Consider the following 26,808-nt stretch of genomic DNA (forward strand, 5'->3'; position numbering starts at 1 on the left):
AAATTTCTCTACAGGGAGTTACGTGACTTTCAGTTGAACATTATTGGAAAATACAATGACATCTATCTGATTTCCATGTAAATGCACGCATACTAATGCAAACTACGTTAAATTCACGTAAATAGTACGGGAAAAGTTAGATGGAAAATAATCACATAACTTTTCACGTAACTTCGACGTGAAAATTATTTTGAGTGTAGTTGCAAGCAGCGAATATGTTATTCTCCGATCGGATTTCTATCGTAATCGTTGAGAAACGAAATGTGAAACTGATTAAACTAGGATTAAACACGCTAGATCAGTACAAACAAATCGTGTTTATGTGCATTGTCTGCGAAGGCAAATGATGCCATGTTGAGAATGACTTTCGAACCATTTTTAATTTGCACGTCGTGCAAACCAGCGGGGAGAATTAAAAAGTGTTCAGATTAAAAACGGTCAAACGAACGGGGGTCCACGGTATTGGTGCTTCAAAATGAGGCAAACAGGCATCAGCTCTTCCTGGGTGCTTGAGCTGTCAGAAAGCACAACACACTTAAAACGTTCGGTAAAAGTTTACCGAACTCTGAACATCCGAATGTTCGGTAAAAATTTCGATGGTGCCAATCGACGTTTGCGGATCGTTAGTAATGTTTGGCATCATAAAAAAAATTTTACCGAACATTCGGCTGTTCTAAGTTCGGTAAATTCTACCGAACTCGGTACTTTTTTTAAGTGTGTATTCTCAGATTCTCACCATATTTGAAGATAGAATTAACAAAAGGGCGAATGTCGCAAGCGTAAATAAACCGAGTGAGAGTTGATTTTCCTATGCTGGTCCAGCAAAAAATAACTCTCACCCGTTTTATTTACATTCGCCCTTTTGTTAATGCTATCTAGATTTTTCGACGGAGTGAAAATGCGTGTTCAAATCTTTTTTAGATTTCTGGCTTTAGTTTCCAAAGGTCGCATAATCAACCCTTTTGCATGCATTATGCGACCTTCTGAAAACTAAAGAAAGATTTGTGTTACTCTAAAATTTGAGCGGATCCCTGTAAAGTCTATCCAGCTTTTTGCGAGCCATAATGGCGGACGTGTTCGTAATATTTGAACAGCATTTTTGACATTTCCCTAATACATCGCACGTTTTATTTCCGCGCGTTCACGGTAAAACTAAAGGAATGTGCGGAAAGAAAACGTGCGATGTATTGGGGAAATGTCAAAAATGCTGTTCAAATATTACGAACACGTCCGCCATTATGGCTCGTAAAAAGCTGGATATGCCACCCTAAAGGCCCCCATACACGTACGTACATGTTGGCCGAAAATGTTGGTGAATTCATGCTCGTCCAACACGCTCGCCGGTGTGTGAGTGCCACGAACCTAGCTGACAGAAGAAAATGTTCGGCTCGCCGCTCGACCGGAATGACCCTCCAACATTTTGTTCATTTCCAACCCAACATATGCGTACGTATATGGGGGCCTTAAAATTGTTTTTCGATGTCAAGCAGTTGTAAAAACTGGTAAACATTATTGAAAATATATTCATATGGCATCTCTGCAAGGATTCTTTTGAAATCTTCGAATTCGATATCGAAAACAACAATGTCAATCTTTCTGTCAAAGCAACATCTGGCAGATGAATAAAAAATAGATAGAAGAGTTTTCGCTTTTGCTTTTACTTGTAGGGGGTTTGCATAGTAACTTTAAAAGTAATTTTATTGATTATTTACAAATTGCAATTAATTCAAGTGAAATGGTGATTTTGTAAAGAAGCTGAAGCAATATTGCTTCAAAAATCGGCACTTGATTCCGTGAGAGTGAATTAAACTCCGACAAGGCATGCCGTGAATTGAGCGATGCAATTTGCTCTTTGTATGGAAAATTCACGAACCTGAACACGGACGGGGTCGATCGTGAAAATAGTAGCAGCTCAACAGGGGAAAAATAACGAGAAAAGACTTGAAACTTTTTAATTCCAATTATACAGCGCAGGTAGGTGGAAGTTTTTAGTGTTATTGCTATAAAATTTTACAAATTTTAATTTTTAACAAACAGAAAAGACCCACTTCAATTTGAAAGTTTGTATACGCAGCGTAGGTTGCTTTGTTAAAGCAATGAACGTCGAGTTCAATCGCCTTCGCACCTTTGACAGATGGGAGGAAGCAAATTGGACCACAACCTTGCACTCATTCGATGGACTGGCCAAAGCAGGATTTTACGCTACTGCTCGCAACATGGAGGTGAAGTGTAACTTCTGTGGAGTGACAATTTTTATCGGAAACTCAACTGAAAATGTAAGTAGATAACTTGTTTGATTTATTTATAGAAAATCGCCGCTTTTTGCATCGGAGATTAGAAAATAAAAATAAACTAAACATAATGTGGTACAATAGCAGATAATTAGTTACATTAATTCAACTGTTAAGAATATCCTAACCTTACTGACAGTACAACTATTATGTGTTTTTTTCTCAAATAATTATTATCTGAAACTTATTGTTGCTATTATTTCCAAATACAAACTTAGGTACTTTTTTATTTCAGATTGAAGAAAAGCACCGAACTTTGAACCCTAGCTGTGATTTTCTGCTACATCCGGATCGTACCAATAATGTGCGCTGTTTTGACGCTAGTGAACTCAAAAGAGAAGAATGCCGTTTGGCTACGTTTTCCACCTGGCCAGTTCCCTACATTAACCCTGCTTCGTTGGCTAAAGCCGGTCTATATTACACGTACAACTCTGATCAGGTGAAATGTGCCTGGTGCGAGGGAGTTATCGGCCAGTGGGAAGTAGGAGACGATCCATTTACGGAGCATCAAAAATTCTTTCCGAATTGTCCGAAAGTAATCTCTAGCAACATCAGCTCCAATCCGGTTTTGGATAGTAGCATTGGGATATTGCCTGTTAAAACTCCCCACGCAGCCCAGTATAGCTCGCTAGATTCCAGAATTCGTTCGTTTGAAAGTTGGACCACTGGACATATACAGAATCCGGAACGCTTGGCTCAAGCTGGCTTCTATTATCTGGGTAGAGCGGATGAGGTTCATTGTTTTTACTGTGATGGAGGATTGCGTTTTTGGCTACCGGACGATGATCCCTGGTTCGAACATGCCAGATGCTTTCCCAAGTGTCAGTTTGTACAACTGGTGAAAGGACAATTGTTTATTGAAAATGTACAAACCCAAATTAAGAACAACAGTACCAGTGGTCAGCAGCAGCAAATGCAAATTGGAGCTCATACAACAATTCCGATGACATTGGAAGAAGCTCTTGGCACAGAGCCTGTCCAGATGGCGTTGTCGATGGGCCTCAATGCTGGTCGTATTCGTGCCGTTACCAAGCGACACTTGGAGAGCACTGGCCAACCATTCACTGATTCTCAAGCTCTGATCGAAGCCGTCCTTGACGGACAAATTCAAGACGAAGAGCTAGAGCCAACCAGCTCATCTAGAATGGATCGTCGTATTGAAAACGAGGTATCGCGTCTGCTGTGGACGGCGATATCCTCTTCTGCGACCCCAAATTTATCATCATTCAATTCCACATTCTCGGCTCCCTCGCCTTCTTCCGATTCAGCCGGTTCCGACGAAGTTCGCTCTGTTGACACAAGCTCTCAGACAGTACAATCTACCTCTAGAATAGTCACCTCCGCTGCTACAGTTGACTGCAAAAAGGTACCTGAACTATTGGCTTCCGCCGATAACCCCATGCATGATCCGGAACATCCAGAAAACGATAAAACATTTCGACTGGAGGAAGAGAATAAGCGACTGAAAGATGCTCGAGAGTGTAAAATTTGTATGGCTGATGAAGTTGGCGTTGTATTTTGTCCCTGTGGTCATCTCGGTAAGTTAGTTGCACAGACTGAATATTCCAAAACAGATTTATAATTTGTATTTCTTTCAGTATCATGCGTCCAATGCGCCCCAGCGGTTACAAACTGTCCGGTGTGTCGAGCCGTAATAAAAGGGCGCGTGCGAACCTTCCTCTCGTAAATTGAAGCTGACAGTTATGTTGAAGTTGAAGGGTTTTACAGTTCACTCACTATCACGTTGCACAAAGTTGGGCCAAAGGCTCATTCACACGGTTTACAAAGTACACGGTTGACTTATACAATGAGTGCTGAGAGATGACTGTCTCAGCTTTAATCAAACCTTTTCTGCGTTATTCATAAGTTCGAAAAGGCTTTTATCCAGTGAGATTGCTTTCTCCATGCATCCTAACTATTAACAAACGTAACTATTATACACCATAACGTACGCGGCACCATCACGTTGCCGCCGAAAATAAAAGAAAACTTTAGTCTAGTGATATCAGATGATACGTTGAAATTTAAGTCGAAAATACTTTCTTCAAGAAGGAACGGATTTATTTAGAACGTAGAGATAATACAAGGTGAAAATCATTTTTCCGATAGTGTGGTGTGATCTACATATAAACAGGAGAACCCTAGGGCAGTTATCTATTATAATATAGCGTAGATTTAGTGGTACAACTGTCTAAATAGTATTAATGTTAGTTAAAAATTGCAAATACAATAAATTATTGCAAACTGCTTGTTTTACTTGGTTTACTGTTTCCGAAAGTACTGCTTTAGAATGTTGGAGGTCAATTACGGTATTGTATAAATAGAAACGAGACCTGCACAACCCCCGGGCATCTACCATGCTTCCTGAAACCGCCACTTTGTGAGGCGGCGCTACATGCGTTTTGCTTTTAATAAACAGCATTCACACAACAGTGGAAGTGACGTGACTGACGTGACCAGCTAACGAAATTTAATCACGTATGACGTGTGTATCAATTGGGTTGTTTAACGGTATATAGGTTTTGATGGCATATGATGCAGATTGGCATGAAACATAAGAAAACATAAATAATTTGGTTTCTGTTATTGTATAAATGTCAAAAAAAAATTTTTTTTAATGTTTAATAAGTCAGGTCAATATTTAAGACTACATGCCATCGAAAAACCATTCGCGACATTCGCTGCTTGTTTTCCTGATAGTTTATGACAACCTTTATTCAACATCAACTATAGTCCGCCGCGTTTGCGAAAGCTTTTGACATTTTTTGTTGTCACTGTGATGAAATAACGACCCTGTTGAAATCATCTTACGTGTCTTGTGCCTATTTCTTAACGTAACTCACGAACGTCATTATATAAACGCAAGTGTCTTTTAATAAAAAATTAAAACAACGCTTTATAAAAAAACGAAGCCGTGAGCAATTTAAATGCAAAAATAAGTTCTGTTATATGTTCCTGGGAGTGTTCTTCATGGATAAATGTGTCTAAATGTGAAATTTATCGTGCATTAAAAAACCCAATTATGTGATACGGAAGTGAAGATTTTTTTAATAACAGTTCATTGATAATTATAGTTTACATTCAACTAAGAGAATACGTCATTTTTGCGATGAGATAGATGATAACCCAACGAAAATTACTGCTGGTGCTGTAGGAATACCGCATGATTCGTTCTTTTGCATGCACACTTGCATACAAGTGATCCAGCCCATGTTGGCTTCACCTATTTTGTTTGCAAACGTCATAGTTGCCACCGGGGTGGACCTGCATCGACTTGCATTCATAGAGAATATGAATTTACGCAATAAATTACCATCGATGAAAAGGATGAAAAGGCGATAGAATTAGCACTGCAGGTTTGGCGCACACAGTTTGATTCGATTTTGCTCTTTTTCTACTGTACCACCTGAACCAAGAAGACTTTCCAAAAATTGCGTATAGGACAGTTGTAAAGTTAGTTATATTCTACAATATTACTGCACTAAGTATTGCTCTGTAGCCGCAAGATTACCGAACCTGCTTTGACAAGGGAATGGTCGTAGGCTTGAATTTTAGTACATTCAGGCCGTTCGATGTCAAAGTGGTTTTAGCATGGGTTTATTCTTAGGCCCCTATATTCTATATCACCTTGATAACGCCTCGTGACAGTTACTCTTATAATTAAATGTACTGCTCAGTCATGTCAATCTTACCAGCAATGGCTGTAATAAAAGATCTAAAGCCATTTTTTGTATGCCTTCTAATGTTTTCAAGCCTTTTTTACTTGGGGATACGTGGCGCGTACAACAAAACCGTATAAAAAAACGAGATAAAAAAAAATCATAAAAATAGACCACGAAAAACCCGTTCGAATTTGAAAATCGCTAAAAACCGTGTTCATTCACAAAATGTTAAAAAACGCGTTAATTGCAAAATAGTCCAAAATTAACCGTGTTAACTCAAAAATCCTCATAAGAAAACCACGTCATTCAAAAATTGTAAAATAAACCGAGTAAAAATAGATTTGAGTGTATTGAATAATATTACTTTCAAAGGTTTACGTGTAATAAGCAAGAATCTACATAAAAAATTAAAAACAAAACAAAACATGCATTTTACAACAGAGAATGCCAAGTTGTTTTAGCAATTTGTTTCAATTTGTGGATGACAACTCAAAAGAAATCTAAAATTTTCTTAAGGATTAAGAAGGATTTTTGTCGTAATTATCCAAAACTTGGAAACAGCATTGATGAGGGTGACTGTATTACCGGTATTACCCGTCATATTTTAATGAGTTAAATAAACTATATATGGACCAGTTGCAATTTTCCGTACAAGATATTCTCAAAAACTTTTGCTGCAGAGAAGGGTTACCAACAAAATTTATGATAAGACTAATGATCGCTTGGCAAGCTTGGCAATCTAACAGTGTTTAACAACTGCGATAGTAAAGCGGTGAAGTTACGGAAAAAAACTTAAATCTGTTGTAAAATGGTAAAATGAAAAATGTTCTCAAACGCGAGCACACAAATTTAACAAAATGTGAATATCAAGGTGAATATCGTGCAATACTTGACAGATAGTGAGAATTTAGTCAAAAATTAACAAACCGGCAACTTTGCTGCACATGTCGTATTTTCTCTCCAGCAACTCCAAACAGAATGCTTTCTCACCAACCGCACAGACTGAATCCACACAAACACCAGCAAACAAGTCCAGCTGCTTGCTTGTTTGCGCTGATGGTTCTCCTGCGGTTGCTGCTGTTCGGTCGTTCGGTGAGTTGTTTTTTAAACGCGAGCGAGTCACAAACGACGGCTTCACGTTGGTTGGTAGACATCCGCGAGTTTGTGAAGTTTAGAAGTGCGTTGCGGGCTGAACAGAATCCCGGAATAAAAAGCAGCGAAGAAAAAGCAACCACAGCCCAATCGAACTAATCGTCGCTTTTGCAATTAGTGCGGTAGTGTGAAGAACGTCACTGTTTTTGAATTGCAATAAAATCTTGCCCATGCCCATGCCAAGTTGGTGAAAATGATCAGTGCCATTGTTTCGCGAATAGTGATGTGAGTATTTAGCACAAAAAAGTCCTTTTGTATGATGAATGAAGCAAGAGGATAAGGCCATGTTTTGTGATGAAGATAGCGACGACGGAGATGGTGATGTTTAAACTGTCTGCCTTTTACGGAATGTCGATGATCACAGACGCATCGGTTGAAGGACCGGCCTAGGTCTGCGATTTTAAGCGACAACGAACCAGCAAATGGAATGGAATTTTCGACTGGCTGACAGCAGTTTCGAAACGAGTATTCTATCGATCGATAACGAGTAAGGAGCTTCGTTCTTTGTTGCTGTGCTACCGAACCAGTTTATTCGCGGGTTACGAAGGAAAATGGTTTGTACGTGTTTCCCTGGTGCTGATGGTTTAGAACAACGGTTACACCCTGACTCTGGTCAGTCATTAAAATTTGTTATCAATCAGTAAATGTTTAAGGTATTTATTAGCTAAAACTGAAAACAATTATTCGTAATTGTTGTAGGCAGTACATTTTAACATTTACTGACTTAGTCGTTTTCTGTATTCTGTTCTTTATCTCCTTCGTGATGGTTCTGCCCTTTTCTGTAGCACTGACTCAATGATAATTTATCAGTGACTCTGACTACCTACTCTACTGCAACCTTTTTCTGCGTTATTCTTCCAACCAGTATTCTAGTCATGTCATGTTTATTGGCCATTCAGTACGTTCTAAAGTCATTCGTCAGTCTCTATTATGTAAGTCGAGACGAATAAGCTGGCTCGATTTAGTCACAGTCAAGTCGAGCGAAATGATCGGGCTCAGTTGAGTTACTGACATGTTCAAACTCGCTATTACTTGAGCACCATAATAAGGCTACCAAAATTATTTTATAAAATTTATGTTCTTCCTATGTTGAGTTACTGAAGGGAGAACAAAAATACTGGTATTTTAAAAAAATAGTGAGGTTGTGACAAGACATGGACTGCATGGTTGACGTAGGACTTCGTTGGGCTCGGTAGCAACACTATAATGGCAGCACCTAATGATGGACCAACCTCTCCGTGGTCAACTCTCCAATGAAACTATTTTGATTAAACTATGCCTAATATTTTACAATTACTCAAAAGCTAGTAACAGGATTTTATAATCAAACAAACAAACAAATAACAATCTTCTGATTTGAAAATGTCGATTTACCTCTTTAGAGACAAATTTTTGCAGCCCTGATTAGGACTGATTGATTTAGAAATAATTAGTGATGGCGGTGAAATTTGCATGAACTTTATTTTCGACTATCGAACCAGCCTAATATGTGCCCATTGAATTGGGAATGACAAACTTCGATTGTCCTAAATAGAATAATTTACTTCGAAATGCTTGGCGGTGCTGAGCTTTCATGAACTTCATTTTCGACGATTGAGTAAGTTTTATGTGTACTTTTTTTTTTGAACATCGAGAGCTCAAACCGTGCCAATATGCCATGCACCTCAGGAATTATCCGAATCAACCTAGTTGGCTATAGTTATTAACAGCGTCATTCTCTGTGCACGTCAAACTGTCGTCAAAAAAATCCGCGAAATCAAACTGCAATTCAAATATTAAAGGACCGGCGGAAATATGCAATGGCATCTTCTATTAATAACTAGCTGAGTTTCTGATCTTTCTCGGGGTCCCTTTGTCTCCCAGCCACTTGTACATCTGCTACTTACTTACATTACTTTTACCTTTTTGGCGACAATCCGTTAGTCGAATCGATGCCGAATTCAGGAATCGTCTCCACATTTCTCGGTTTTGCGCTGCCGCTCTCCCGTCGCACCTAACACCCGCTGCACAAGCATCCACGTCAACAGCGCTCATTTAACGGGTCGGCCTCTGTCGGGTTCTCTCCTAAATATTGTTTTCGCTGGTCTCTCATCCGGCATCCTTGCTACGTGGCCAGCCCATTCTAGCCTGCCATGTTTTAATCGCTTCACAATATCCGCATCTTTGCATACTTGGTATATTTCATGCGCCTGCACCACACTCCTTCGTCTAATAGGCCGCCAAGAATTGATTGCACGATCTTACGCTCAAAAACGCCTAGCGCTCGTCGGTCGTCATCTTTCAACGTGGCCGTAGAGTACCACAGGGAGAATTAGCGTCTTACCGAGCGCGAGTTTTGTGCGAAGTTGCAGACTACGCGACCTCAGCTGGCAACGTAATCCGTAGAAGGACCTGTTGGCAGCGGCTGTGCCCCGTTTTACTTCACGGCTCACGTCGTTGTCACAAGTTCCATTCAATTCGTGCTGGCCTGCAGTACTTGGTAGGCCATATTTATCGTTTGCTTAGAAAGGAAAGTGGTTAATGGATCATTAAAAAAAACTGAAAAATCTCTCAGATGGCTCCAGCATAGACATGTTCTGTCAAACACACACGATAAACGTCTGTAAACGACTGTCAAACTGCATTTCAATCTGATTGGTCCACCCAAAAAGGTCGATTCAGATTAACCGTCAGCGACCGTTAACAACAACGTAACGGAAAGAAATTATGACGTGTAATCTGTATCAGCCTTAAAGTTTATTCTAAATATGGCACGTGGCGCTTTAGTGTCCATCTAGCAGTAAGCATGAGCAAAAGTTACCTAAAATGATCCATTCTCGTGGAACTGGAGCCACTGCTGACACGAGGTCTTTAAATTTGAGAGCTTTTGTGCTTGATTGGTTGAAAATGATCAAAATATGGTAATTAGATTGTATACCATTCCCCCGAAAATCATTCCCCAGAAACCCATTTTCCAGAATCCCATTCCCCAGAAAGCACCATTTCCTAGAAAATCATTCCCCCGAATGTACCATTTTCCGGAATATACCATTCCCCAGAAAGACACTCCTCAGAACGAACTATTCTCTAGAAAGCCATTCCCCAGAAAGAAAGTTAGAAATAAAAAGGGCTGGCTTACAACTAGAAGCAAAATTAGAAAAAAGAGGAATATGTTTCACCGTGTCCCCAATACCCTGAACTCCACATACCCGAATGTAACACCAGCGGATTGAAGTTTCTATAACAACGGCTTTGCCGATTAATAATTTTGAACTGTAAATTATTGCGAGAGGTATGGCTAAAGGATTGTAACTAGAGTTCAGTAAACCTAGGAAAACGAATTTTAGACGAGGTGTTTAAGTTTCGGCCTCGTCAATTTATAAGTATATGCTGTCCTTACTCGCTACCGCTCGTTCGGACTTAACTAAAGGATAACCCCTACTAGTCAGTAAGCCTAGGAAAACGCCCGCACCTAAATAGAGGTGGTTTCTGCGCGGGGCGTCGCCTATATGATTCAGGGCGAGACGGCCGTAGGCCGCGAGTGTTCGCCGGCGACCCGCCGTCGGAAGCGCCGGCCACTGCGGGGGCCAGCCCCCCTGACAAGTCACTATGTTATCCTGATTTTGGAAAAAAGTCCTGATTTTTATACATCTGAACTAAAAACCTGTAGAAACTCAACGTTCATTTCTCTACTCTCCAGGAGTTCTATCGCTATTTCTCTATAACTGTTTACTTTGCGGTTTTCAAATTACTTTCGTTCGGCCGAAACTGAACCTGGCGAAGATGAAACTAGAAACGTCAATGACATCTTAACCTACGGTTTTTCGCGCTGTTGTCATTGGTGTAGCTAGAGGAGGTGCCTGGGGTACCAGGCCCTCTCCAGAATTCTGCAGGCCCCCGTCAGAAATTTTCTCCATTGGAATTTATAAATCGGAAACAAATTCAGTGTATATGTTCTAGCTGCGTAAATATTTGCTTTTTCACTGTGCGTCCTTTTGCGATGCGTAGTTATCGTCGCTGTCAGTAGCCTAGTAGCCACCCCGGCTCATGCTGTTCCAAGCAGTCGTCTCCATTCAACTCCATCTTGGGCCTCTCGTTGCAAATTTCTCAGTCGCAAATCACTTTCGACCTGGTCGAACCATCTTGCATGTTGAGCTTCCCTGTTACTGATGCTGGTGCAGTTGTTAATGAGAATTGTTTTCGTTGCAATGTAGCCTACTTACTTTCCCCAGGTGACGATGGCGATCTCTCCAAACAGAGCTTGTAGTTCAAGATTCTTACGTCGTCGCTACTCTCCGCTTTCAGTTTCACTCCGCCAAATATCGGCCGCAGTACCTTCAATTATCAAAAACTGTTCTTTTAAGGGCGAATTAATTCTTATATGAAGATGTAAAAGATTTTTTGGGAGATCGTGGATTAGTAGTTTTCGTTAAAATATCAAACATTCGGAATCATTAAAACAGTGTTATCTTGTATAGTTTTGAATGTATTTATACGGTGAATTAGTGTTTCAAGTTGGTTTTAATTGATTCGCTTATTTATTGTAGATAACTTTTCAAAATTATTCGGCATTCAACCGCGACAGCATTCGTGTTGCCCTTGGTGGTACGACATAGCAGTAATAGATCATTACGGCAAATTAGCAATCAACGAGAAACTAAGATTTTATTTAACTAAGTTATAGTAGAATTAAATGAATTTCCTCTAACTTTCTCGTTGATACGTGAGTTGTACTAAGACACGTTACCACAATAGATCAAAATAATGGTCGCAGTGGTCAAATCTTCCGACAAAAAAAAAAGACACGTTCTAAATTAATAAAAAATTAGCAAGGACTTCCTATCAGTCACGAAGCGAAGATTTTTAGTTAGACAACGCATCTTTGTTATTAATTTTCCAATGGCGCGTATCCCAAAATCAATAGTTTTCTTCATTGGAGTTGATGCGTGGAAAATTTTTCAATCGATTAGTGCAAATATCTTTCTATTGAGAATAGTGCAAATTAATCTATTGAGAATAGTCGGAATTTTGAATCAGTAAAATAAATATCAGATCAGATTATATTGTTCACATGTTATCAAATATATGAACGTATAAAACCGTGATTTATTTCGTTTCTAGTAAATTTTGAAGGTAAATCTGGCTCCGTCAGTCGACCATCTTGGTAGCTCATTCTGCACCTGACGCAGAACGAAATTATCGTAGATACATTGTCAATGGCAACTGTGGCGATGAACCATCTACCTGTGTGATGTAACAAAATACATAAAAATTAAACTGTGCTCATCGATTGGAACGGATATGAGTTGGCGTCACAACGCTGAATACACACCGGCTGCTATTGTTGTGATTCAGAGTAGGTATGCTTATTGTTCAGCTGTTTGATGTTGTTTGTAGAAATTTTTGATTAGGGTCACCACGTTGTACGATTCTCGTTCGTTCGGATCGGAACGTAACTGGTGCGTTATGAAATTTAGTGTTGTTGATCGAAGCGCAGATACATTTCATACGCGTAGTTTTCACCAGTTTGAATATTTGCCGCGTTTCGCCGTCTGCCGAACTCCCAAACACAAATGGGAAAGCAGAAAAAAAGCAGTAAAAAGCAGCTCTGGGTGTATATGCCATTGCTTGATAAGGAAGCTTGTTGCTAAAATTAAGCATATTACGTATTAGAGCCAGACAAATCGTCGCCAAACTGGCTCGTAGGAGCAGAGGTTTTACGATACAATATGTTTCTGGTTGAAGACCACCGGTTGTTTTATTTACGATTGTTGTTTACGGTGCCGGTACCTCGAGCAGTTTTTAAAATCGAATATTCAAATGCAGAGAGTTAGGAAATGGCTGCAATTACAGTTTCATACAATTGAGTCATTTGTTTCTGCCACTACTGATGCGAGATTGAACTTATTTTAAAACATTCCGGTTGGAGGTTCTATTAAACGAAGCTTATGAATGGCTGTTAAATTGAATTACGTTTGGAGCGGATTTTGCTTCGTGTGACAATGGATATTGGCTCCAAAATCTATATCCAGAATAAATTTCCGACTGCCAGGCTACGCATGCAGCATGTATACTCATGTAGGGCTTGCTATCCAGCTCGTGTATTCACTCTACCGATTCCATAAGTCATTAACACTGAACTAGACTTATCGTGTGCGTTATTGATTCGAACTATACTTCCAAGCACGTAACTCCACTAACTGTACCCAGCCGGCTTATATAGTTTACCAGCGTTCCGCATTTGTTTACCTCATCATCCAGTGAACAAACATGGGTGCCGCGCCGGTACTTTTTCAGCGTGCATCTATTAATGCTTTTCAAGAAGTCAATAAGTGGAATACATTTCCATTCCAGCATTTCTAGGACAATGCGACTGGTTCCTAAAATTGGTAGCATAGTGTTCTTAAGTTGAATAATAATTCTACTGCCGTCAGAAAACTCGTGTGGAGTATACCGTTGTTACTGGGCTAACCTACACTTGTCGCCACCGGTGAAAACTGCTTTCAATTCAACGAGACCGCAGGCAGTGCAGCTCGTGAAATCGTGTATCGAAAGGAGCTCGGCCCTTCGTGTTCCTCCGCTCAGAAATCTGAAAGCACTTCTTTATTGTTTCTCATCAGCACGGTCTGTCGGTAGGACTGACCGAGATCATGCTAAATTGAGCTTAACTAAATGTAAATTGCATATTTCGCCACATGCAGTAGTATAGCAGTAGCAAGGATGAAAAATGTTTGACATATTAAATTTGCATTTTGCTCAATAAAGCGTTTTTTGTATTTGGTTGGACAGCACAACTGCAACAACACTTTTTCTTGAAAATTCCGAACTTAAAGTCGGACCTTTCAGCTCCGAAGAAATGATAAAATTTGATATCGAGCGACGACATTATGAATCAAGTCCGTCTTGACAACTTAGCAGAAGGCTAAACTATATTCTATTTTGAAAAAAGAATAAATCTTTGTATGAGTTCAACTATTTCAAAGAACTGTATCATATGCAAAAAAGTTTCATTTGCCTTTTCTACATATACATATGCAATTCAAAAACCTTCTAGCTCTCATTTCCAATTTCGTCATCGCACTACTGACATTTATGGAATGGGTAATTGCTCAACTCTGCCAAGGTCTCTCCATCCGCAAAACATGCTAATAGCACCAGCTCCAGCCATTTCCTTTTTGTTATAGGGGAATTATGTATAACGTGCCCCCCGTGGCCAATGTGCCCCCCCTTCGTTTTTCGCTAAACAAACGAAATTAAAATGCAAAACCACCCAGAAACCATAGTATTTGATGGAACTAGCCTACTATGCAAGTATGACAGTTGTCACATGCTGTAAAAACAAAACAAAAATAAATTTGTTTTTGAGCAGCTTCCGATGTAACTTTTGGCGTCATTTCCATAAGCTATTTTCTTGTCAAAATCTGTAAATAACCGGTTGTTGCGATTCGATTGCGTAAAGTGAACTTCAAAATGACATCCCTGTTAAAAATAACGGTATGAAACGCTTGACTTGCTTTAACATTTAATATTTTTTCAAATAAGTAAAAGCAGGCCAAAATGCCCCACTTGCAGTGGTGCAATTTGCCCCCCCTTGCAAATGTGGCTTTAAAACTATGTAAACAGATCTAAGTTGAAGTCGATTGCCATTATTTAATTCAATTAGTATTGTAGAGTAACCGTGGTGGGAATAATTTATTACCAACGTCCAAATTCTAGGTAATTCAACTACCCGGTACAAAACGCCACAGCTGCGTCTAATGTGCCCCATGCAGAAAAGAAAAAGTGCACCAGAAGGCCGAAACTAGGTTTATTTTACATAAAATAACGATATTTTGCCAAACAAAGGAAATAGTTTTACTTTCTACAAAATAGAGTTGGTCTGTCACTGGTAGAAATACTCAAATTACCGCATTGGGCATATTATACCGCAGGTGGGGCATTTTACCCCGCGCAGACGAGAAACACAACATTTAGGTGCTTTTATTAAATAATTCCTAGCATGTTTATTCCACAATACTAAATGAAATAAACAATTGCAATTGGTTGTCAGCTTAAGTACCAACATATACACGTAGTTGTAACGTTAATTTGGGGAAGTATAACGGAGATATATCCATTTATTCTTAGGGGGGGCACATTATACACTTTTCCCCTACGCAAACAAAATAGTAACTCGAAAGCAAGAGATCTGCGAAACTCGCACCAAAGTTTCCTCCCACGGAAAAAAAAGTTGTCTGATGTTCCTTCACTACTCACTCGCCAGCCGTGCCTGCACTTAGCCAAAACGATAAAAATTTAATCCACAAGAAAAATAAATAAAATGCCCAACGTACAGCTCGACACAGTGCAAAGCTGATTCATCCATTTCCGATAACTGCTGCTGCACCGTTCTTGTTGTTGTTGTTGTTGCAGTCATGCATCATCTAGCGCGCCGTCTCTGGGTCTTTGGTTCATTGTTCTCGAGGGAGTACGACGCAGAACCAGTGAGGTGCTAAGCCATTAAACCAATTCATTGCACTGTTTCGATCATAGCATAGACACTGGAACTGTTAGCAGCCAGCACGGGTGCGCTCGATGCAGATTTTTGCATTCTGCGAAGGCGGAACTGATCAGCTGAAGTTCAAGACAGGCACCTTAAACCCTAGTGCCAGACCCCAGCGAAGGTCGCACGGTACAGGTAGTGCACACTGTATGCCCATAACCAACGATATATCTTCGTCTACCGGTTTGAAGCATTTTACACTACTGGTCTGGCTGACGAACTTGTTACAATGAGGAGATGACGAGGAGGCCGCAACAGTGCCGGTTAAAAGTTGATTTTCTTTCCGAACGCAAATGTCTCCGGTTTGTTGCTATGCCAATTCATTAAGAGCAACAATGCTCACGGCGAACTGATTGTTCTCAATTTTTTGATCCGGAGTGTAAGACTGCTGGAGGAAAATCAATAGTAACTGGGTTTCCATAAATGGCATATACTTATACGATTCAATGTCGGACATGGCACAGTGGCCTTATGTAGTAAGGAAAAGCAATCAGCTGTGTACAGGCAGAGGATGGATAATATAAGTACGTGTCTTAACAGCTGTCGATTGTAGTCTGCTAGTTTGGCTACAGGTTGTTTATTTTACCATGGGAAGAATCATTTCTAACAGATTCAATTCGAGACTAAATAATCACGTTTTTGTTCAATGCAAATGTGAAAGTAATACTAGGAAGCTTATTTGAAACATTACCAGACAGATTCGAGGTTGAGATGAATTTTTAACTCACTCACTCGTTCGCGAACTGGTTTGACACATATTTTATTCCGGCCGAGTGTTGTGTGCATTTCATAAGTGATGTGCAATTATAATTGCCGATAAAATCAGCAACGCAGGCTACCTTCAATCGAACGCGTGCTGCGGTGCACGATGCCGAAGCCAACACATACTGATGACTATATGGAATGTTGGAAAAATTACAGGAGATCGTTTGTTATGCGACTGGAAGTGTATATATAATACAAATACAACAGTACAATGATTATTTGTATATTTTTGTTATAATTGAAGATACAGATCCGGTTCATAGGCAGAAAAGACTTCTCTGGCAAAATGGGACTCTCGAATTTGATTATAATTATTATATTCCGATTACTTGGGAGTATTGCTGTCCCTTAGTCCATTACCTAACAGATACGACGGTTTTAAATAATGTGATAGATCGAAAGTCTGGCCTCTTAGTTTCCACTTTTAATTTTTCATTCAACCCGTTCATAAAACTACAAACATACATACCTAATACATACATGCCTAAAAACAGAAATCTGAGAGTTTTCCTTTAAAAACCCGATTTAATCCACCTAGTGGTGAAAGGAACCTTTGTTATACGGTCTTACTTGCTATTTGAGATAGAAATCGACACGGCTTCGGAACATAATTCATCTATTGGTTATCGTTACGCAGTGCGTTGGTTTACATAAAATTTTTGAAAATTGAATAAGTTTACAAAATTTGATCAAAATAAGAACACTTTTAAATTTTGATAAATCCTTTTTTCATGAAATTGCTGAGTAAGGATAAGTAAGTTATTATTAATCTGTTGTTATTAATCTGAGTAAGTGCAAATAAAAGTAAGTTGTAAGAGGAAATCTTATTCTTTAACATATACATTGTTTAGTAAAGGTCTAGTTTATAGGTTTTTGAACTATGCATAGTTTCCTGTAATGCTATTCCACAGAGAACAGACATCCATTCACCAACAAATTTTTTGGGAATTGTTGGATAAAATTTCAAATTAAAATCACCTAATATGCTAGCGTCACCACCACTATAGTTTCCCAACTAAATGATTCTTTTGATTTGCACACTGACAACCTTTGGCTCCTCTGGCGCTAGTTTATATGGACTATAAGCGTTATGCTAGCGCCAGAAGCTAGCTGTTGTGAGTTTAGTGTAGAATTTTATGCGCCTTCAGCGACATCATCAATATAGTTTCCCAACTAATTTGACATAAGTTTTATCCAAGTGGGGACCTTTTGCTTGGATGTCTGTTCTCTGTAGCTATTCTATTTGAATCACATCAGTAGAGTTTTCTTGTATAATTTTCATCAATTTTTATTAACCTTCGGTTACTCACGCTGTTGTATTTGATACAACACGTGTAGGTTTTCCAATGCCATATTGTTATAAAGTTACAAAACGTTGTTTAACTAACGTATATTCTTCAACAAACTTATTGTGCGCAAAATGTCATAATTATTCAATGCATTAATAATTTAAACTGTTGGGAAAATGTATGCAGCAAAACTATCAGCAAATGTAAAATGTTTAAAATGTATCCGTCTGCTGGTAGTCGAGTAATTCGGAGTCAAAATTGGGGCATTCTTTATAATCAAAGTTCTACAGTTCCTAAACAAGCAAACATACAGGTATACTATTTTCAGCAAAGTTGTGTATTTTTACTATTTGTACAATTTTGTAGTACATATAGAAGTTATACAACAATTACAAAAAGAGCAAAAATAGAAAAACTGATTTTACAAATTCATATACAATAAAAATTTTCTATCTTCGCTGTAGAGATAGAAGGTTACAGTCTTCAACAAAATTTCTTGTAATAATATGTTCTATAACTTTGCAGAACACATCAATGTGTTATATTGACACTGAGGAAAAATAAATTTTTTATTTCACTTTTAGGGGGATTAATCAAAATTTAAATTCTACCAGACGATAGAGCTTTCAATTTCAAGAAACTCTTACAATGGTTTAATAAACTTAAAACCAAGTTTTCCCAGTCAAAACTCCCTTGCACACGTTTTCTTTGGTTTGGGACTATTTTGCGCGCGAGTAACTGTATTACAAAAGTTGACGCGAGTGTTCGAGGGTTAATATCTTTTGACCAGTAAAACCAATTCTTATGAAATTTTGCATATATATTCGTAGTGTGAAAACCTCTCGTTTGATATTAAAATAATTGAAATTAGGTAAATTTTCTTCTTAAAATCATTCTAAATTATTGTTAATTTTGGTGTGGTGTATACGGTTGCTCATAACTTTCAAATTAAACGTCCAATCAAAAAATCATTCAATAGTGATCTATTAGGATATATTATCTTTCAAATGAGACTAATAGCGCATAAATCGGCTTGGCCATCTCTAAGAAACAGGCGATAATTATTACCTTGTCAAAACAGGTTTTTTAAGGCTAACTTCTAAACTACTTGTTTGTTTTCAATAAAAAAATCCTGAACAATTTAGCTTTAATAAGGGCTTTCATTTGATACTAAGATCGTTGAAATCGGTCATGTAGTTCCGGAGAAACCCGTGTCACGTATTTTTCACATTTTTGCTTATAACTTTTAAACGTCGTATCACGAAACAACTCAATAGTGATCTACTAGACAATAATACCTTTCAAACAAAAGTAATAGCGAACGATTCGGTTCAGCCATCTCTGAGAAACAGGCGATAGAAAAAATCATTACATACATACACACACACACACACACACACACACACAGACATTGCTCAAATCGTCGAACCCTATCGATTGGTATATGTGACTTGGCCCTCCGGGCCTCGGATCAATTTCGTGTATTTCGACCAATTTTTAAACCTTTGTTATAGTATAACAAAGGTAAAAATCTGAAAGTTTTCCTTTTAATTTTATCATTTTACAATTCTGTGGATTCATTTTTCACAATTTAAAATGTCCACAAGTTTGAACTATTTTTGTCTATTCCTACACCACTAGACTCCACTAGTGCACTAGGAGAATAGGCTCTCAAGCCTATTTCAAGAACAAATTTATCTCAACTTACTGTGTAAAATTCTAAAGTAAAAATGGCTGTAATTGCGCAAACCCTCTACACCATCTGAATTTTTATAATTTTACTAGTTGAATGCGCGATCTTGCTCGGGGCTTCCGGCCCTCTGAGGAGAGATATAAGGAAAAAAGGCTTTGTTTCTCTGCCGTTATAGGGATTTTCAGAGTGCAAACAGATGCATAATTGGCAACGTCATTTACAAGTGACTGGTGGACAATAGGGAGGGGGAGGTAACAAAGGAAACACGCACATTCAAATAAGTATAAGGAAAAGTGTTTCGGCCTTTTTTGATTCGGCCATTAGATATATTATACCATTTGTTATTTCGGCCATTTGTATTTCGGCCATTCGTGGGTAATCCCTCTAAGACGTCCTATATTCGAATTAGTTTAGGGCAGTTTGTTGCTAGGATCCTCGGCGTCTCACTAAACGCTACCTACGTAAATGTAAACAATTGTCAAAATGGTCCTAACCATATCGCTCTTATAATATTTATAATCACCATACGATCAAAGATTATACAGGCTGGACTCCATTATCCGGGGATTCGATTAACCGGGGATTCGATTATCCGGGAATTCGATTATCCGGGGATTCGATTATCCGGGTTTTTAGACTCGATTATCCGGGTGAAAAAAAAATGTTTTTTTCGTTGATTTATTTTAAACCCAAATGTAATAGTTTTCATGCTACATGATGATTCCAACTAGACAAGCAGTGATTCACCTCCCTAAAGCTACGAAATTCCTTTCTTATATCCCTTTTATCGGCGAACAAAACAAAAATAAATCCTGCGATGATGAAATCAATTTTTTTACTTAAAAATGATCATCACCATCATCATTATCATCATCATCATCATCATTGTAATCATCAGTAAAAAAATTGCAAAAAAAGAATTCAATGACTAGGGGAGATTGATCAATAATAAAAAAACATTTATAATACCTAAATATTGAAAAACATAACATACAAAAAATAATATTGTACCAAAAAAAATCATCAGTGGAAAAAGTCGTAAGAAAGGATTTTTCTGACTTTTGGGAAGATAGATCAATAATAAATAAAACATTTCTGATACCTAAAAGTCAAAAACCTTGACATACCAAAAAATAATTTGTACCAAAAATGATGATTCGATTATCCGGGTGATTCGATTATCCGGGCTGAAAATAAAAATGAGCACCCGGATAATCGAGTCCGGGTTGTAGTACATTCCGAGAGCAGAAATTTACATTATGGTTCAACCATTATCATTATGTTCATCATATCCCAAAATACGAAACGAATACTCGTTTTCGAATGGTGAATATTCTTAACCATCCATTGTTTTTATGGTTACTTGACGAATAACCATAACTAATATATTTGATATTAGTTATGGTTATTCGTCAAGTAACCATAAAGATTTTGATACGATGCGTCACCATTTCACAATTGATTCTAGATATCTCCCTTGACATGGTTACGTCAGCTGGAAAAAGACTAAAATCCTCCACTGCCCTGGCGGATATGGCCCTGACGGTATCCCGTCTATCATTCTGAAACGCTGTATGAAGACGCTAGCGGCACCGCCTGCAACGGTATTCAACCTGTCTTTGGCTACAGGCATTTTTCCAAACTGCTGGAAACAGTCATATGTTTTTCCTGTGTTTGAAAGAGGTTGTAAACGAGTAGTCTCGAACTACCGTGGTATAGCTGCATTAAGTGCCACTTCTAAACTGTTTGAGTTGATTATTCTCCAGGAGCTTGCCCAGAGATTTATGCCTAAACGATCTACAACAACCAACTTGACTTCCTTCACTTCGCTTGTAACACGCCAAATTGAGGATGGTCATCAAGTGGACGCGATATACACAGACTTATCTGCAGCATTTGATAAAATGAATCATCAAATTGCAATTGCCAAATTTGATCGATTTGGCATGAACGAGCATTTGCTACTCTGGCTTCAATCTTACCTATATGGTCGTAGCATGTCTGTGAAAATTGGAGATCACATTTCTTTGCCATTTCCTGTTTGTTCTGGTGTTCCCCAAGGAAGCCACCTAGGACCGTTTTTATTCCTGCTGTATATGAACGACGTTAATTCCATTCCATACGATAAAGCAACCACAGGATATGAGTTTTCTGCAGGAGCAGTTGGAAAACTTCGCTAAATGGTGTCAAATTAACCGATTGTCGCTGAATGTGTCTAAGTGCTCGGTAATCTCATTTGGACGAAAACATTCACTATTCCATTATGACTATGCCTTGGCAGGCGTACGTTTACTGCGTGAATCCACAGTTAAGGATTTGGGAGTTTTAATCGATGTAAAATGAACATTCAAGGATCACATTTCATACGTGGTGGCAAACTGGGCTTTTTATTTTGTTTCGCGAAAAAATTTAAAGACATCTACTGCCTGAAAACACTCTATTGTTCAATTGTGCGACCTGTACTGGAATACGCGTCTCCCGTCTGGTCTCCTTATTACCAGAACGAAATTCAACGCATGGAAACTATTCAGCGAAAGTTCATCCGCTTTGCTTTACGTCATCTCAGATGGACGGATGCACAGAACTTACCCAGCTATAAAAACCGTTGCATGCTAATCGGCCTGGAATTACTAGAGGAAAGACGCAATGTGGCAAAAGTATGCTTTATTGGCGATCTCCTGCAAGGTAACGTTGATTGTTCAATACTCCTCAGCATGCTGGATATCAATATACGACGCCGCAATCTACGATATCACTCGTTCCTCAGTATTACTCCAGCTAAGACGAATTATGGTCTACATGAACCAGTGCGCAGTATGTCTCGTCTATTCAATCAATGTTACCATGTATTTGACTTTAATGTGTCTCGAGAAACAAACAAGTGTAATTTTAGACGTGTTTTATGTTAATAATCTAAACAGACGACTATTGTAAATACGTTAGTTAGTTATTTCTGTCATTGCACATAAGAAGGACTTCATATAGAGTAGCGGCCAAAATTGCCGAATGTAAAATTTCACATTTTAGCACATGCTTTAACGCGTAAAGTAAATTGTCTATATTTTTATGATTCGCGAATAAAATTTTGATAGAAAAAAATATCATGTAGAAATAAGCTGTCAAAGTTGCCCATTTCAAAAGTTTGAAAAATAGGTCATTTTAAAAAAGTCAAAAAATTAAATACTTATCGCGGGTGTAAATATTATTGTTATATATCATTTTAAAACTGATACCTTAGCCTATCAAAAAATTAAATGAAAACAAATTTAAACTCAATGAGGTGCGCGAGAGGCTACTTATAATAAAAATGAAATTCTCATAAACTTTAATCAAAAAAACAACTCTTGTCGCCGCAGTTTCTAACAGTGCGTCTGAAAGCTTGAAGTATGTTGTATCAAAACATGAATTGAAAGTTTGCTATAATTTGACGTTTTCCGAAAAAAAAATAATTTTAAAATTGTCATATTTTTAGCAAGTCTTTAAAATTTTAAGTACTCTTTCAACAAATTTGATTATCTTTGTTACTAACCTGAAGAGAGTTTCAATGAGAAAATGGGAGAGTCCCTGCGAGAAAAAAATTTTTTTTTGTCAAGCAAAAAAACATTTGATAATTTTTCCCCAAATCACCCTAAATATGAGTTCTTATAAGTTTAAATCATTTCTTTTGTAACAAATATAACCTAGAATAACTACTTGAGCAACTCCTACCCAAACTCCTCGTGGTACCAGCCGGGATACGAGCAACCTCGGGTGGAGATCGGGTAACCAACCCCGGTGGAAACCAAGGCCGTATGCTGACAGGGGAGGAGGGCTCCTTCGAGCTACGTTGGCCCTCCGGCGATACTGTGGGGTTGGTTGCGGGCTTTGCAAGCCTGAACCACTAAAAAAAACCAAAGCAATGGACTCCGTAAGTAATAATAATAACTCTAATCGGAACAATCGGCAAAGACCCAGGCGACGAAAACGGACTAACGATTGGAAATTAGGAACATGGAACTGTCGGTCTCTAAATTTCCTCGGAAGTACCCACGTGCTTTCTAAAGAAGTGAAGAGCCGCAAGTTCGACATCGTAGCGCTGCAGGAGGTATGCTGGAAAGGAACGATGGTACGTACGTATAGAGATGGTCATACCATCTACCAGAGCTGCGGCAATACACACGAGCTGGGCACAGCTTTTATAGTGATGGGCGAGATGCAGAAGCGGGTGATCGGGTGGTGGCCGATCAACCCCCGAATGTGCAGATTAAGAATCAAGGGCCGATTCTTCAATATAAGCATAATTAACGTGCACAGCCCTCACCTCGGAAGTACCGATGATGACAAAGACGAATTCTACGCGCAGTTGGAGCGTGAATACGACCGCTGCCCAAGACATGATGTCAAAATTATCATCGGGGACTGTAATGCTCAGGTTGGTCAGGAGGAGGAATTCAAACCGGTGATTGGACGGTTCAGCGCTCACCCGCAAACGAACGAAAACGGCCTAAGACTTGTCGACTTCGCCGCCTCCAAGAACATGGCCATACGTAGTACCTTCTTCCAGCATAACCTCTACCATCGGTACACCTGGAGATCACCCAACCAGACAGAATCACAAATCGACCATGTTCTGATAGATGGTCGGCACTTTTCAGACATTATCGACGTCAGAACCTATCCGGGCGCTAACATTGATTCGGATCACTACCTAGTGATGGTAAGGATACGTCAAAAACTATCTGTTGTGAACAACATACGATACCGCCGCCCGCCACGGTATAATCTAGCGCGACTGAAGCAACCAGAGGTCGCCGAAAACTACGCGTTATCTCTCGAAACCGCGCTGCCGGAAGAGAGAGAGCTGGATGAAGCCCCTCTTGAAGACTGTTGGAATGCCGTGAAAACAGCCATTAACAGCGTAGCGGAGAACGTCCTAGGCAGTGTGGCACCGAATCGACGTAACGAATGGTTTGACGAGGAATGCCAGCAGATATTGGATGAGAAGAACGCAGCGCGGGTACAAATGCTGCGTAGAGCCACCCGTCAGAATGTGGAGCGATACAAACAGAAGCGGAGGCAGCAAACCCGACTCTTCAAGGAAAAGAAGCGCCACCAAGAGGAGAAGGAGTGCGAAGAACTCGAACAGCTGTACCGCTTTCACGACACACGGAAGTTCTATCAGAAACTCAACGGATCTCGCAAAGGCTTCGTGCCGCGGGCCGAAATGTGCAGAGATAAAGATGGAGGTATCTTGACTGATGACCGTGCGGTGATCGAAAGGTGGAAGCAGCACTACGATGAACACCTGAATGGCGTGCAGGCGGAAGACCATGATAGCGGAGGAAGTGACCACATTGGTGCAGCAAGCGACGAAGATGTGCCACCCCCATCGATAAGGGAAGTTAAAGAAGCCATCCAGCGGCTGAAGAACAACAAAGCAGCGGGAAAGGATGGCATTGGAGCGGAACTTATTAAAATGGGCCCGGACAAGTTGGCCGGCTGTCTGCATCAATTGATTGTCAAGATTTGGGATACGGAACGACTACCGGAGGAGTGGAAAGACGGGGTTATCTGCCCTATCTACAAGAAAGGTGATAAGCTGGATTGTGAGAACTACCGAGCCATCACTATCCTGAATGCCGCCTACAAAGTGCTGTCCCAAGTCCTCTTTCATCGACTATCGCCAATAGCCAATAGATTTGTGGGAAGTTACCAGGCCGGCTTCATGGAGGGTCGGTCTACAACAGACCAAATCTTCACCCTGCGGCAGATCCTCCAGAAGTGCCGCGAATTCCGAGTCCCCACGCACCACCTGTTCATCGATTTCAAAGCCGCATATGATAGCGTAAACCGACAAGAGCTATGGAAAATTTTGGACGAAAACGACTTTCCGGGTAAGCTTACTAGACTTATCATGGCTACGATGGATGGGATCCAGTGCTGTGTGAGAATCTCGGGTGGATTGTCGGACCCATTCGAATCTCGCAGGGGACTTCGACAAGGAGATGGTCTTTCCTGCCTGCTATTCAACATTGCGCTTGAAGGTGTTATAAGGCGAGCGGCGATCGAAATGCGGGGCACGATTTTCAATAAATCCAGTCAATTTATCTGCTTTGCTGACGACGTGGATGCTGTCGGCAGAACATTTGAGGCGGTGGAAGATCAGTACACCAGACTGAAACGCGAAGCAGAGAAGATTGGATTGCAGATAAATACGTCTAAAACGAAGTATATGCTGGCGGGCGGGACCGAGCGCGACAGGGCTCGCTTGGGCAGCACCGTGGTAATCGACGGGGATGAGTTCGAGGTAGTCGACGAGTTCGTATACCTTGGCTCGCTGGCAACAGAGGACAACAATACCAGCCGTGAGATTAAAAGACGTATTATCAGCGGAAGTCGGGCCTACTACGGACTCCACAAACACTTGCGGTCGAACAATCTGAGCCCCCGTACAAAGTGCACATTGTACAAAACGCTAATTAGACCGGTTGTCCTCTACGGGCACGAAACGTGGACATTGCTAGAAGAGGACCTACGAGCACTCGGAGTTTTCGAACGGCGGGTGCTAAGAACCATCTTTGGCGGAGTGCAAGAGAACGGTGTATGGAGGCGAAGAATGAACCACGAGCTCGCGCGTCTCTACGGCGAACCAAGTATTCAGAAAGTGGTTAAAGCTGGACGGATACGTTGGGCAGGACATGTTGCTAGAATGCCGGACAACTATCCTGCAAAAATGGTTTTCGCATCAAATCCGGTAGGAACAAGACGAAGAGGGGCACAGCGAGCGAGGTGGCAAGACCAGGTGGAGCGAGATCTGGCGAGCACTGGGTGCCCGCGGAACTGGAGATCAGTTGCCATGGACCGAAACAGATGGAGAAATTATACTGCGCAGGCCTTGTCATAAGACGTTAGGCCAATTAAGTAAGTAAGTAACCTAGAATAAAATTGAAACTAAAAAATAATTTTGGCCAAAAACTGCAATTTTCCGATTATTGTGCATTGGGGATCCCCTGTTGACGTTAATAAAATAAATAAATAAATAAATTGTAAGATAGGTGATAATATTTATAGTTCAAGTATGGTTCCAATTAACTCGGTACGGCACCCCTGGCCTTCTTGATCCATGTGGCTTTAACAGGCTCGGTATCACCATCGCGCGTTGCATGGATATTGAATATTGAAAGGTTTCCACTAGATCAACCTGTTGTCCCACTACTGTGAAGTTGGTGGAATTGTCAATGTGCACTATCCTAGACTTAGTCTTTGTTACATTGACTGGAAAAACTGTAGCCTGGGAGCTCTCGGAAAGGCCATCTTCTTTCTTCTCCATCATAGAGCCGGGGTGGCTCGTGCTGTTTCAAGCACTCGTCTCCATTCAACTCGGTCTTGGGTCACTCGTCGCCAATTTCCTAGTCGTCTCAGAAGTCGCAAATCGCTTTCGACCTGGTCGAGCCAT

General features: G+C 39.9%; 2 protein-coding genes across 2 annotated transcripts in view; both read left to right on the forward strand.

Moving 5' to 3' along the window:
- Positions 1–1,683: 1,683 nt before the first annotated feature.
- On the forward strand, positions 1,684–4,518 carry LOC128734098 (baculoviral IAP repeat-containing protein 7-A). The gene is made up of 4 exons (XM_053828113.1): positions 1,684–1,974; positions 2,038–2,276; positions 2,527–3,829; positions 3,890–4,518. Exons 2-4 carry the CDS (start codon positions 2,097–2,099, stop codon positions 3,976–3,978), a joined length of 1,572 nt encoding a protein of 523 aa, XP_053684088.1. The 5' UTR covers positions 1,684–1,974; positions 2,038–2,096; the 3' UTR covers positions 3,979–4,518.
- A 2,550-nt stretch (positions 4,519–7,068) lies between these two features.
- Positions 7,069–26,808, forward strand: part of LOC128734476 (uncharacterized) — a 53,877-nt gene continuing 34,137 nt past the window's right edge. Inside the window, exon 1 of the mRNA XM_053828699.1 lies at positions 7,069–7,330. Within this exon, the coding sequence (XP_053684674.1) occupies positions 7,299–7,330 (32 nt within the window). The 5' untranslated portion in view covers positions 7,069–7,298. The remainder of the gene's footprint in view (positions 7,331–26,808) is intronic.

The sequence above is a fragment of the Sabethes cyaneus genome, chromosome 2 (genome assembly GCF_943734655.1).
Source record: "Sabethes cyaneus chromosome 2, idSabCyanKW18_F2, whole genome shotgun sequence".
Lineage (NCBI taxonomy): Eukaryota > Metazoa > Arthropoda > Insecta > Diptera > Culicidae > Sabethes > Sabethes cyaneus.